The 12,085-nt window shown below is 39.1% G+C and overlaps 2 protein-coding genes and 1 pseudogene across 2 annotated transcripts; 2 read left to right on the top strand and 1 right to left on the bottom strand.

The window, feature by feature from the left end:
* Positions 1–2,635: 2,635 nt before the first annotated feature.
* LOC122003300 lies at positions 2,636–2,811 on the top strand (annotated as a pseudogene).
* A 918-nt stretch (positions 2,812–3,729) lies between these two features.
* LOC122002366 (cytochrome b5-like) lies at positions 3,730–7,335 on the top strand. Its single transcript, XM_042557510.1, has 3 exons — positions 3,730–3,925; positions 6,704–6,770; positions 6,869–7,335. The coding sequence occupies exons 1-3, from the start codon at positions 3,839–3,841 to the stop codon at positions 7,117–7,119; spliced, it is 405 nt and encodes a 134-aa protein (XP_042413444.1). The 5' UTR covers positions 3,730–3,838; the 3' UTR covers positions 7,120–7,335.
* Positions 7,336–8,288: 953 nt separating this feature from the next.
* LOC122002365 (protein SIEVE ELEMENT OCCLUSION B-like) lies at positions 8,289–11,010 on the bottom strand. Its single transcript, XM_042557509.1, has 6 exons — positions 10,757–11,010; positions 10,570–10,674; positions 10,021–10,469; positions 9,819–9,928; positions 9,122–9,747; positions 8,289–9,061 (listed from the first exon to the last, which is right to left on the bottom strand). The coding sequence occupies exons 1-6, from the start codon at positions 10,943–10,945 to the stop codon at positions 8,444–8,446; spliced, it is 2,097 nt and encodes a 698-aa protein (XP_042413443.1). The 5' UTR covers positions 10,946–11,010; the 3' UTR covers positions 8,289–8,443.
* Between the last annotated feature and the right edge of the window lie 1,075 nt (positions 11,011–12,085).

The raw sequence follows: 12,085 nt of genomic DNA, 5'->3' as shown, positions 1-12,085 counted from the left end.
AACTATGGGGAAAACAAATATTTAATTAATGGACATCTTCCCCATAGATCATAGTTGGATATTTTAAATGTTTTGAAAACAATTCTATGTTTTATTTAATATGGTATAACTATATTGAAACATATGAGTACAAAACTTGGTTTTAAATTGATACAAACTTACATACTTTTGGAATTCTTGAGACTTTGTCAAAATTTCAAAAATACTTTGATTTTTCATGAAAACATATTTTTCCTAGTTAAAGGATATTTCAAGGAATATGTTCTCAAAATTTCATGATTTTTTGAATTTTCTGAAATTTTTTATGCATTTCTGAAGTTGGCCTCAGAAGGTTGAAATTCGAGTTCAACATGTATCAGTCGACTGGTACCAAGCCTTCCAGCACTCTGAGGATTTTTTAAATCAATTTTTTGGTCCAAATTTGGTTGAAACGGATACCATAGTATGTGTACGTGTCTGGTACAATATTTTTGATGGTGTCAAAGGGGGAAAATGGGTAGGTTTAAGTTAGAAACCTACTTGTGTGCAAATCTTTGAAAATTAAGGTTGAGAGCATATGTTAAGGGGGAGCTTGGATTTAATGTTTCATATTTTACATATTGCTAGTAATTTTCAGAGTTATTATTTATGCCTAACTTAAACATATTGTCACACATCAAAAAGGGGGAGATTGTTGGTGCAATCGACCTAGGTTTTGATGTGTGTGTCAAAGAGTTTAAGTTAGGCTTTCATATGTATTTGATATGTGTTTGAATCTAGCAGGACTTGGAGAAATACATGTGGAACTTGGTGCGACCAAGTGTGGGATGCTCATCCAAGGGCTCGGATCGTTGAGTCGGTGAAGGGTGGTGTGGAAGACATCCGAGGGACCGCAGGACGAGGAGCAATGGAGTGGAGCCGAGGGAAGTGGACTTCAAGGCAGCGTGAAGGATGGCACGGAGAGGAGTCGCGGGCTCGGGTGCATCTGAGGGACGAAGTCGAGGAAGAGGACTTCAAAGGCAACTCCGGAAAGGATGAGAGGAGTGAATGTACTGGGACCAGTCGACTGATCCAACTTCACAGAATGCACAGAAGCATTCTGTGCTTGTTGGCTATGGGGACCAGTCGACTGGTACATAATCATTGGCAGAATTTGGCTTTCTGCAGAGAGCCGTTGGCTGGGTCCAACGGCACACCAGTCGACTGGTGCTTGGACCAGTCGACTGGTGTCGGGGTTTGAGTTGGTTTGTGATCAACTCTCTCCTCTTATTTAAAGGATGCTTTGGGGCATTAAGGAGGTTACTGATGCATATAGATTAACTCCTATTTTGTGCCCAAAGCTCTTAAGTCAATTCTCTTCCTCCCAATCTAAACTCCATCTTGTAAAGAGGAAGAGAACCTTTGTGAGAGGTTTACTCCATCGAAAAGGAGAAGCTCTAGTAGGAGATTACCGGGACTGATCCACCGAAGGATCAAGGGCTCGTCCACCTGAAGGACACGTCGTGGAGTAGGAGCATCATCTCCGAACCACGTTACATCGAGCGTGTTAGCGTTTGTATTCTTATTTGTTTCTAATTGCTTTAGTTTTTGTATTTCCGCTACGCACTAACCTTTTGTAGAGAAGAAATCGACTTGGGGTGGCCTAGCTATCCAACCCCCCTTTAAGCCGGCCACCGATCTTCCAACAAGCGCCTCGGGCACTGTTCATCCGAGGTCTAAGTTGCTCCTTTGGTCCTGCAAATTGTGTTAGTCCCAAACACAAACTCTGCAAAACAAAGTTAGCACAGAAAACAATATGATAGATATACTTGACAGTCGTCGGATTGTCTGGATCTGACTTTGGATTTCCAATCGGAAACCCTAGGTCGACCCGACGCCTACTGTTCCCTCTACGGGGAACGCGTCCTCACCTACTCCACTCAAGAGATTTACCTGATGTCAGTGTGACCCTCCAGATTGACTGGACTTTTGTTTAGCGTTCGTAGCTTCTGGACTTTCTGCTGGACTTCCGCTTCCCGGTTGGTCTAGTCTTTCACCTGGTTCGCGACATCAGGACTTTCCACTTAGGGTCATCCCCCCTAGGACTTTTGCCTGAAGCCCCCAACCCACCAAGACTTTCCACATAGGGTTACCACCCCCTATGACCTAGGGTTACCACCCCCTAGGGTTTTCCACCTACCTAACCGCAGCTAGGACTTTCCTGAAACACTTAGTTAAGTGCATTAGATCACATAACAACTTAACTTTGAATTCCTTTGCCATTATCAAAACAACGGTCGATCATCGGATGCTTTCCGCACCAACACATATATTATTTTTTGGCCTTAAGTAAAATAATCCAACAATATACATGTTTTTTTTGACTTTATTAAAATGATCTAATAAAATATTTTTTAAAATTTTTTTATTAAAATAATCTCATTATATATAATCTTAATATTTTATTAACACTCTATTTGTTACTATCTAAATTTTAGTGAAACTCACAAAATATAAGTTGAAAATAAATTTAAAACTTAATAGTAATTTTTTTAAATTATCTTTTATATAGAAAAGATATATTATCATAATTCTCTTTAGTTCCATATCTTAGGATTGATAATACCGTGAGTGAAGAAGTTTTTATAAATATATTGAGCCAACGATATTAGAAAGTATACATTTCTTGACCTAGGACCAATATAATATCTATTCTTATCAGTTTAATATCTGATATAAAAAAATTAAATTAATTTTTTAAAGAAGGAGAGTCCATTGTAATAACTTGCTATTAGGATTCTCGAGCGTTGCCACCCTTACATTGTACTACTACATAGGCCCGACATACCTTGTATTACACATACAATATATGTCCGTGATAACTAGTATATATTATATATGTATGTTAAATTTGAGAGGCTCTAAAAATTAAGGGCCCTAGGCAATCACAAATATACCTCAGGCCAGCCCTGAATGTCACGGATATACCTCAGGGCCTGAATACTAACTGACAATCTGAGAGAGCTATTCTCCTTTATTTGAGTTTGGAACTAACTAACATTGGCTCATCAAGGACAGAGTTAATTGGAGCATATAATGCCAATAATTTAAAACAAATAACATTAGAAATATGTTTAATTTTAATTATGATTTGTAAGCTCCAGTTAAATGTAATTGATCAAATAAATGAATTTAATATAATTGATGATATTCGAATTACTAACGCAATCATGCTTTGAGATTTATTACAGCCAACCTAGATATATATATTTTAAAATATGTTTTAAAACGTTAACTGAGTTTGGAAAGAACATATATACTTTAGTAAAATAAAAACTTAAATTAATTTTAAATTTTCAAATAAAAGACACTAATAATTTCTATCGACTCAAATATCAAATTTGTTCAGAAAATTTGTGTGTTCATTTTACTAATTCATGAATTATTTTGTTATCATTCATTTCAAAATGGTTAATAAATAAATAAATAAATGCTTACAACCCAGAAGGAAACATCTTATTTTTTTAAAAAAAAATCGGATTTTTTTATATATATATATATTAAGCAGATAATATTTTTCTAATCGAAGTAAACAATTAATTGTTTTTTACTCAAAATAAATTGTGATAAATTTAAAAGGTCGTAGTTTTTGGCTTTTGGTGAATAAATTTATTTTTTTTCTAAAAAATGAAAAAACAGATGTGCTTTGTTGGAAATTTATTTTAGCACTCTTTTGATATTTTTTTTGCCAGTTATTCTCAATCTGGAAATTTATTACTATAAATCGGTTACCCTCACGTGGCGACGCTTTCACCCACAACTCTCCCCCTCTTCCTCTTCGCCTGCTTTGGATCTATCGATTTGAGAGAGGTCGGAGGAGATGGCCGGCGACGCGAAGGTTTACACCCTTGCTGAGGTATCCACGCACAACTCCTCCAAGGATTGCTGGCTCATCATTGGCGGAAAGGTCTGTTTTCGCTTCGCCTTTGTTAGTTTTCTTTGATCCGTATGGTCATCTTTTACTTTTTGGGGATCTTTTAACTTTTCTACGCCCTTTCTCTCTCGGATTCTATGGTCCATGATCCGATCTATTTCCACGATTTCGACATTTTGGATCTTGTCGATTGGTGAACTTTCCGTGTAAGTTTTGTTTGATTTTTTTTCGAGGCTTGCAAGCATGATACTTTTGTTGCCGTTTTAGACTGCATATTCTAGGTTATTAAGCTGCAACTATTTTATTACTACGATACACATGCTTTGCTTGGAGAAATTAGATTGTTGAATGATGTAAGGCAAAGTAGATTGCTTTGACCTCGTAAGATGAGATGGCGGAAAACAATCAGTTTTTAATCTAGGTCTCTAACAGTAATCAGACTATTGACTACGTCTTCCTAAGATTTTATGAAGATATATAATTAGATAAGTCCAATTGATCCAGGTTGAACCGTTGAAGGTACTATAGGTAGAGGGAGACAAAAAAAATAAAATTATAGACGATGCAATAATTTATATGCATGCCATAATTTTTCACCTAAATTTCTGCCATCTGAAAAATTATACGTTATGTGAAGCATCTGAACTTTTTAATTTCCTTGTTAGTTTGATTGAATGTTGCCATGTTTCTAAACTGAAGGTGTCTCCTCTGGTTAGCCTAGAGCTATTCATTTTGTCAAGGTTCTTCCTCTTTTAACATTTCAAGAAAGGATTAATGGACATTATACTGTTTGAAGAAAACTTACCAGCATCTTTAATTGGAAAGGCCCTAATAAATAGTCACGAAATAAGAATAGTTTTTGGTGGACAACAGCTCATGCTCAAAAATCTAATGTTATATAAATCTTACCCTCCATTTAGCAATATGCAAGGTTATCACTAAAATTTTTTCAATTCATTTAATTCATTTTATGTTACATTTTCTATTTTTTATTTTGATCTCCCTCTTCGCTTCCATCTTCCATGTAATTAATTAAACTCATCCAACTATAGAATTTATTGGTTGATTTTGAAAATGTCTATATCATCCTAACATATTTCATTTTATGATCTATTGGTATTGAGGGTAGTCTAAATCAAGGGAAGCATCTAGTAAAAGCATGATCTGTGATTTTATTATGTTTTCTACCCAAAGAATTAGGCAATAAAAGTCTTTTCACTTTTTGTTCCTGTCATGTTAAACTGTGCGAACTTTTTTATATTGGTTTGTTAAGTTTGATGGAATAAGATTCTTCCCTGTGATTCATAAGAGAAATTCATAATGATAATCAAGCACATTGCCAAGCAACGCTTGAGGTCATTCAAGTAATTTGATCATGATCTGTTATTCTTAAATTGTTTTCTCATGCCCAGCAACAGTGAAGATTAAGATTTGGAATATAGAAGATGATAACAGAAGTATAAAGATTGCACATTGGCAAACATAATTATTAGAATGTTTAAACTATAGAAATCAAACTTTCCTTTTTTAATCAGATGTCGTTATAATAAAAACCCATTATCATTTGTATATGGTTAAGAAATTTTTACATTTACACTTGATTAACAATAATCTAATTTAACTTGGATGCACGCATATTTACTTCTTTCAAGGATATTATGCAGGTATCAGAAAATAAAACAATATTATATGATTGAAGTCTTTGCAATACCCTTTTTATGGCTTGACAACCATTTTTTTCTTTAAATTACCTGTCATCATCATCATTATCAAGCTCCATTTCCCCTACTATTGGTGGCTACATAGATCTTATTCCTCCATTCAGCTATATGCAAGGCTATGCCACATAGTAATAATATCAATTTAAGCATTGTTTTAACAAACTAGCTTTCTTTGGTTCCCTTCTATCCCTTTCAATCTCTAATTAATTCAACTTTTCTAGTTATAAAATATATTAGTCTACTTCAAGACGATATTGATTCTATTTTGGCTTATTGTGTTATTATTTGGAAAGTTATCCTCTATAGCTCATGTTTGTTTGGCTTATCAATAAGTCTTTTCTATAAAACTTTGATGCTTACATATGCTATCATAGATTCATAAAATTTCACAAAACTTATTCACTCTTTCTTTGCTGCATAGTATTGTTTTTACTAAACGTCGCCAACTAGTTTAAGTTACTGCTAGCCTATAAAAACATAAATTTTATTCTTTCCTGACAACTAACCACAGTTGATAAATTTTGTAATCACCCAACAAAGTTCAAGCTTAGTCATACTGTATTGTGAATAGAATGTTAAATCTATAAATTTACAGTTTTTAATGGCCCAAATTTTCTGTACAGCTGGCCATCCAATTTAACAACTGTGTTTTTGTAATCACCGCTATTTCACTTGATAAAATTTATTAAATCCTTCAGCTAAAGGTTTGTGATGTACCACAAACCCTAATTTTGACTATGGTTATCTAGTTTTTCACAAGTATATACACTGGTTATTGATCAACTTTCATTGAAATTTACCTTTCTGTGTGCGAATATTTGGACATTGATTGTGGTCTAGTATCGCTAAGTATCTAATTGTTTCAGTTTTCACTCATACGTAATAAATGTGATTATGCTCAGAATGTTATCAATTGCATAAAAAAAACTCATTTTTTGCTTATACGGAAACTGAATTAGATAGTGAGACACGACAAAAAAAGAAAAGGAATACAAATGAGCTAATTTTGATTGGGCCTAGTCAATTTGTATATATTCCAGAAGTTGATCATAGTGTTGGTTTTCGTTTTTCCTAATGCTCTATTTTCCAGGTTTATGATGTTACTAAGTTCTTAGAAGATCACCCTGGAGGGGATGAGGTTTTGCTCTCATCCACTGGTATACCTATCTTGAACGACGATTTCAGAATATCATACTTTTTGAATAGTTAATCAATCAGGTACCTTATGATAATTTTCTTGATTTCATTTTGTTAGGGAAAGATGCAACTGATGATTTTGAAGATGTTGGCCATAGCACCACCGCAAGGGCGATGATGGACGAGTATTATGTTGGTGAAATTGATGGCACAACAATCCCTAAGAAAGTAGCATACACTCCTCCCAAACAGCCCCACTATAACCAGGACAAGACATCTGAGTTCGTTGTCAAGATCCTCCAGTTTTTGGTTCCTCTCCTGATCTTGGGTTTTGCTGTGGGCGTCAGATTCTACACAAAATCGGCTTAAAATCTTGTCACCAACGTGAGAGATTTAGTGGAGTAGAAATAAGATTTCTGGCTGATCTCCAATGCCGTTACAAATTCAGATACTATGGCGTGGCTATCGAGTGCTTGTGTTTGTGAACTCCTCTGTTTGCTTATTATTATACACTGAACTTTGTATTTTCTTCCTTTTCATTTGCTTTATATATATACATATATAGAAAAGTTTCTATTTGATTCAGAATATGACTTGCTTGAGTAACCTTATATTATACTTTAATACCTCAGTAAAATACAACCACACATAAGTCACTTAAATTCTTTTTTTTTTTAAAAAAAAAATATGATTTATTATTGAAGAACCTAATCATGACACCCTATCCGGGGCACTTAAATTCTTTTTCAAATAATATATGTGTGTATATAAGCTAATTAAATCGAGTTGATTTGTTTTAGTGATTTTTTTTAAAAAAAAAATTGTAAGCTTTATAAGAGTTGGAGGAGGATAAACTTGTCCTAAACAATTCAACTTATTGCTTGTGAAATTTGTTACTTATAGGTGAATTAATTTATATTTTAAATGTCGACGTTGAAGATTATTCTATTCTGAAATAATGGTGAGTAATTCAAAATGAATTAGATACTCAAGCTGATTGTAAAATCAAGTCATTGATCGGTCGAGTTGCATGTTTAGATGTTGACTCTTTAATTATCTCTTCTTTTTGACATTTAAGGCTTAATTAGTTAAACTCCAAAATTTACATTTTCAATAAAACTCAGAATTTAGGACTTCAACCTTTTACCACTTAAATTATTCATGAATTAACCCATATATAGGCGCATTTTTTGCAGTAAAATATAAAATGGGCCGCCATTTTGTGTATTTTAAGAAATCTATTTAAATCTTTATTGGACGTACGTTTTCAAATTCAAATTTACTGAATAAATTATAATTAATATATATACTCATAAAGTGTGAATTTTGTATTGTAGGTGATGAATAGTGAGGGAGGAAATGGGAGATGAGGAATGAAAGGAATCTTTGTTTGACGAAATAAACAGTGCGTTGCGACATCAGCATGGCAGCAGCAGCAGGAGGCAGGCAGGCAGGTCGCATCTATCCGATTCGTACCTACATAAATGCAAACCAAGTCAATGAGCGATGACAATGACAATGGTCAACACCTTCTATGGTACATATAAAGAAAGTGTAGATAATATTAGGCTTTCAATGCAGTTTACAATAACCAAGCCCGATGCATATTAATAACCCGCTAAAATTGACCAACTGACAATCCAGGAGAAAATACAAAGTAGCAGTGCTGAGAGCAGAACGAGCGGCTTCCTCCTCAGTCGTTGCAGCAGCGGTAGAGCACGAACTTGTCCATGGGGCGGCCGCACTCGGCGCACACTACCTGCTCCTTGATTCCGACGGAGTCGCCGGGCAGGATGAGACGCGTGCAGTGCTCCGCCGTGTGGAACGGTTCCAGAGCTTTTCTCAGCGCCGGCACCAGCCCCTCCGCCTCCACGTCGCTCTTCCAGTTATCGAACTGACCCAGGCAGTCCACCATCCTCCCCCCGTACGCCTCCACCATCTCCTGTGACCCTCGGCTGAGCAGCGCCCACCCCTCGTCGCTCCCGTCGAAGCTCAACATCGTCATCACCTCCTTCATGATGGGGTCGTTATCGATCGTCCGCCCGAGCTGCATCTTGGAGTGCCACATGCTCTCCAGCCGGACCCAGAAGAACCACACCTTCACCGGGTCCTTCCAGTACCCGCTCAGCTTCTCCTCCGCGATCACCGCCATCGCCTTCTTCACTCTGTCCCGCGGGTTGCTCTTCCCCACGTAGACCATCTCCACCGGCACCCGCGCCTCCTGCGACACCCGCCTCATCGCCGCGGTGAACTGCCGTATCCACCCAATGTTCTCGCCTCCATACAAGCACACGTGCCGCCCTTCGCTCACCTGATGTAAGCTTCACGTGAATTTAAACTTCATGTAAAGAAGAACAAGTCGTAAAATTACCCATGTAAGCACGGCGGGATCGATTTCGTCGACGAGGAGCTCGAGTCGCCAAGTTTCATCCTTCCACAGAGCCTCCTCCCTGTTACTGGTGAACGGGAAGGCGAGTCTGCCCCAAATCCATATCATGTGGAGGGCGTTGGGGCAGACCACCTTCCCCTGCCCGTCCAACACCACCAGAATCGGCTTCTTGTCGAACTGCCACACCTCGCGGATGTACTTGACCACCGCCGGCTCCATCAACGATGGGTGGTTAAGAAAGTACCACGGCATGGCGGAGGCCAGCCTGTTGAAGGCCTCCTCCTTGGCCGCCGACCAGGGGACGTGCCTGTCGGTCATCGGCAGCCACACGATCTCGTACTGCCGCTCCTCCTTCATCCTGTTCGTGTGGCTGTATATCTGTATCAGGGTGAGGAGCTCCTCGTGGATGATGTCGAGGTCGGAGATGAGCAGCACCACGATCTTCCTCCGCAGCACGTCCACGCTCACTCTCCGCTTCGTGGATCCCTCGACGAGCGGCAGGTCGTCCTTGGAATGGATCAATGACCTGAGAATCTTCAAATTGTCGAAATGCACGCTCTCAAAGAGCTTCACTAGCATTTGATACGCTTCGATGTGCTTCTTCTCACCTGAAACAAACTATAATGTTCAGCTACTTTGCTTCTTCAATAACGGATGTGCACTCATTAACTGCTTGTACCAATGTGTCGATAACACAATTCTAGTTCCTTGGTGAGATGCCCAAATATGTTGCTAACTTTGTGCGCTAAGCTCGCGAGCTCCCACACTTCGGTGGCCGAGCTGATGTTCCTGGCAATTTCGCGGGGATCGAAAGAGTTGAGCTTTAAGTAAGTAATAGCGATCTACGAATGAGACAATGGAGATATATAGACAGTGTTTACTCATGGCCGAGGCCGATGAGACCCACGATCTGGGAAGAGCAAGCCACGACGCTTCGGATGGTCCAGTAGACGGCCGTGGGGATGTGCGCCAAGGCCAACATCATGTCAGGGGTGTCTGGCGAGATGTACTCGGAGGGGAGCTCCTTGAATTGGATGATGCACTTGGCGACGTCCAGCATTGCCTTGGTGAGGTTGTTGAGGGCGTCGAAGCGTGGCTTGAGCGCCGCGGTGTGCTCCAGGATGTCCGGCGACTGCTTGAGCAGCGCCACCGACTTGGCCAAAGGGTTCACGGTGTGCAATTGCGCGGTGAGCCAGAACTCGCCGTAGCTCAACGCGAAGGCCGCCAGCGCTAACACCACCTTCGCGTCCCAAGTGTAGTGCGACAGTGAGTTGAACACGGCGAACGTCGTCGTGTGCGAGTCGACTCCGCCGGAGCACTTGCAGGTGATCTACAAAAATCGACATCCATCGTACAGAGGAACAGAAGAATCAAGTAATTAATTATCAGCTATCTCAAAAGTTTAAATAAATAAATATATATATATATACTTCGCAAGAAATCCTATGAATGGTGTAAGCCAATGCTTCGAGCATTCCGATCACTTCAGTGCGATTCACTTTCTCTTCCACAAGCTCCGGCTGAGCCTGCGGAGTCTGCAGAGTAACCAGCTCAGCGAACATTAAATCAAGCACAAAAATGGTTGGATCTCATAAATAATTAACCTCCCACACATACCACGACGACAGTGGGGGTGGCCCTTCGAAGAATGTCCTCGATAAGGTGCATCAGCGGCCTCGTGTCGACGTCACGGCCGTCAGGGGAGTGGGTGGCGACTATCTGCTTGATCACGGCGCTGTCATCCGAGGCCGAAAAGAGGTGGCGGTCGCTCTTTATCAAATGCAACTTCGCCGTCGTCGTCGCCATTAATTTCTGTGTGGCAGTCAAGAGCTAGAGCAAAAACCTGTGCGAATTCTCCAAAGGGTCTCAAGAGATATATATACACACACAAACGGCATCGAAGAAGAAGAAGAGATAGAACTGAACAAATTAAAGCAAGGAAACAGGAAGAATAAAGCTCAAGTGAACCGACTACCTTGCTTCTCAGTGGAGGCTTCTCAATCTCCATGAGTAGGCTGAGGCGCCTATAGGACATGTACCAATAGATTAGAGGATGAAGCGGGCCATCGAGCCAACTGTTTACTCCTCTAAAGTGACTGCCGTCAGAATTGAAAAATAATTATCGATCAACGGAAAATGAAGAAGCCAATTCTAGGAACTACACGTTTCGCTCCGGCACTCAGATTTTAGAAGCCTCACAATATGAGTGTGGAGGATAAGGAAGTTCCTTACTTGGGCAGAGGACAAAGTAGGTAGGAGCCAAACTTTACAAGACTCGGGTATATGCAAAGTGGATCATGTTAGGACAACTTTGCCTGCTTTGCTTTGGTAAAGGATCTATAATATTAATATATATAAAGGATGGTTAGGCTGTGCATCCGTCTGTACGTGATTTGTTATGCGACGGAGTAAATTCCGGGTATCCGGAAGTAATTCAGACTCGCAGAAGAGAGTCGGATGTCCGGGCTGATTTCGAGCAGCACTGATCTTTTAGATTATTTTTTTATATTTCGGAGATGTGTCATTCGTATTTATGATTATATCGTGATTATGATTCGATCACAAATAATTGTAATTCCTTTTTGGATTCATTGTTCCCATCAGATTATAATTTTTATTCGGAACGGACGACCGGAGATCGTCCGGAGACCTCCGGTGGTGGATAAGTTGTCAGGTTATTGGGCGCTGAGCGAGGATGTCTTCTGAACGACTTCTGGCCGCCCGAACAAAAACTATAATATGATAGGGACGATGAACTCATACAGGGATCACAATTATTTACGATCGAATTACGATCATAATTCGATCACAAATATAAATGACACATTTTCTGAATCATAAAAAATGATCCAAAAAATTTTACCTCGATTTTAAGGTGCTCCGAATCCACTCATTTGTCCACGGAGTCAAAATATATATGTATATATGAATTTAGATTTTATTCAT

The sequence above is a fragment of the Zingiber officinale genome, chromosome 7A, assembly GCF_018446385.1.
Source record: "Zingiber officinale cultivar Zhangliang chromosome 7A, Zo_v1.1, whole genome shotgun sequence".
Taxonomy (NCBI): Eukaryota; Viridiplantae; Streptophyta; class Magnoliopsida; order Zingiberales; family Zingiberaceae; genus Zingiber; species Zingiber officinale.
The sequence above is the reverse complement of the archived record's forward strand: the minus strand, read 5'-3'. Positions and strand labels throughout refer to the sequence as shown.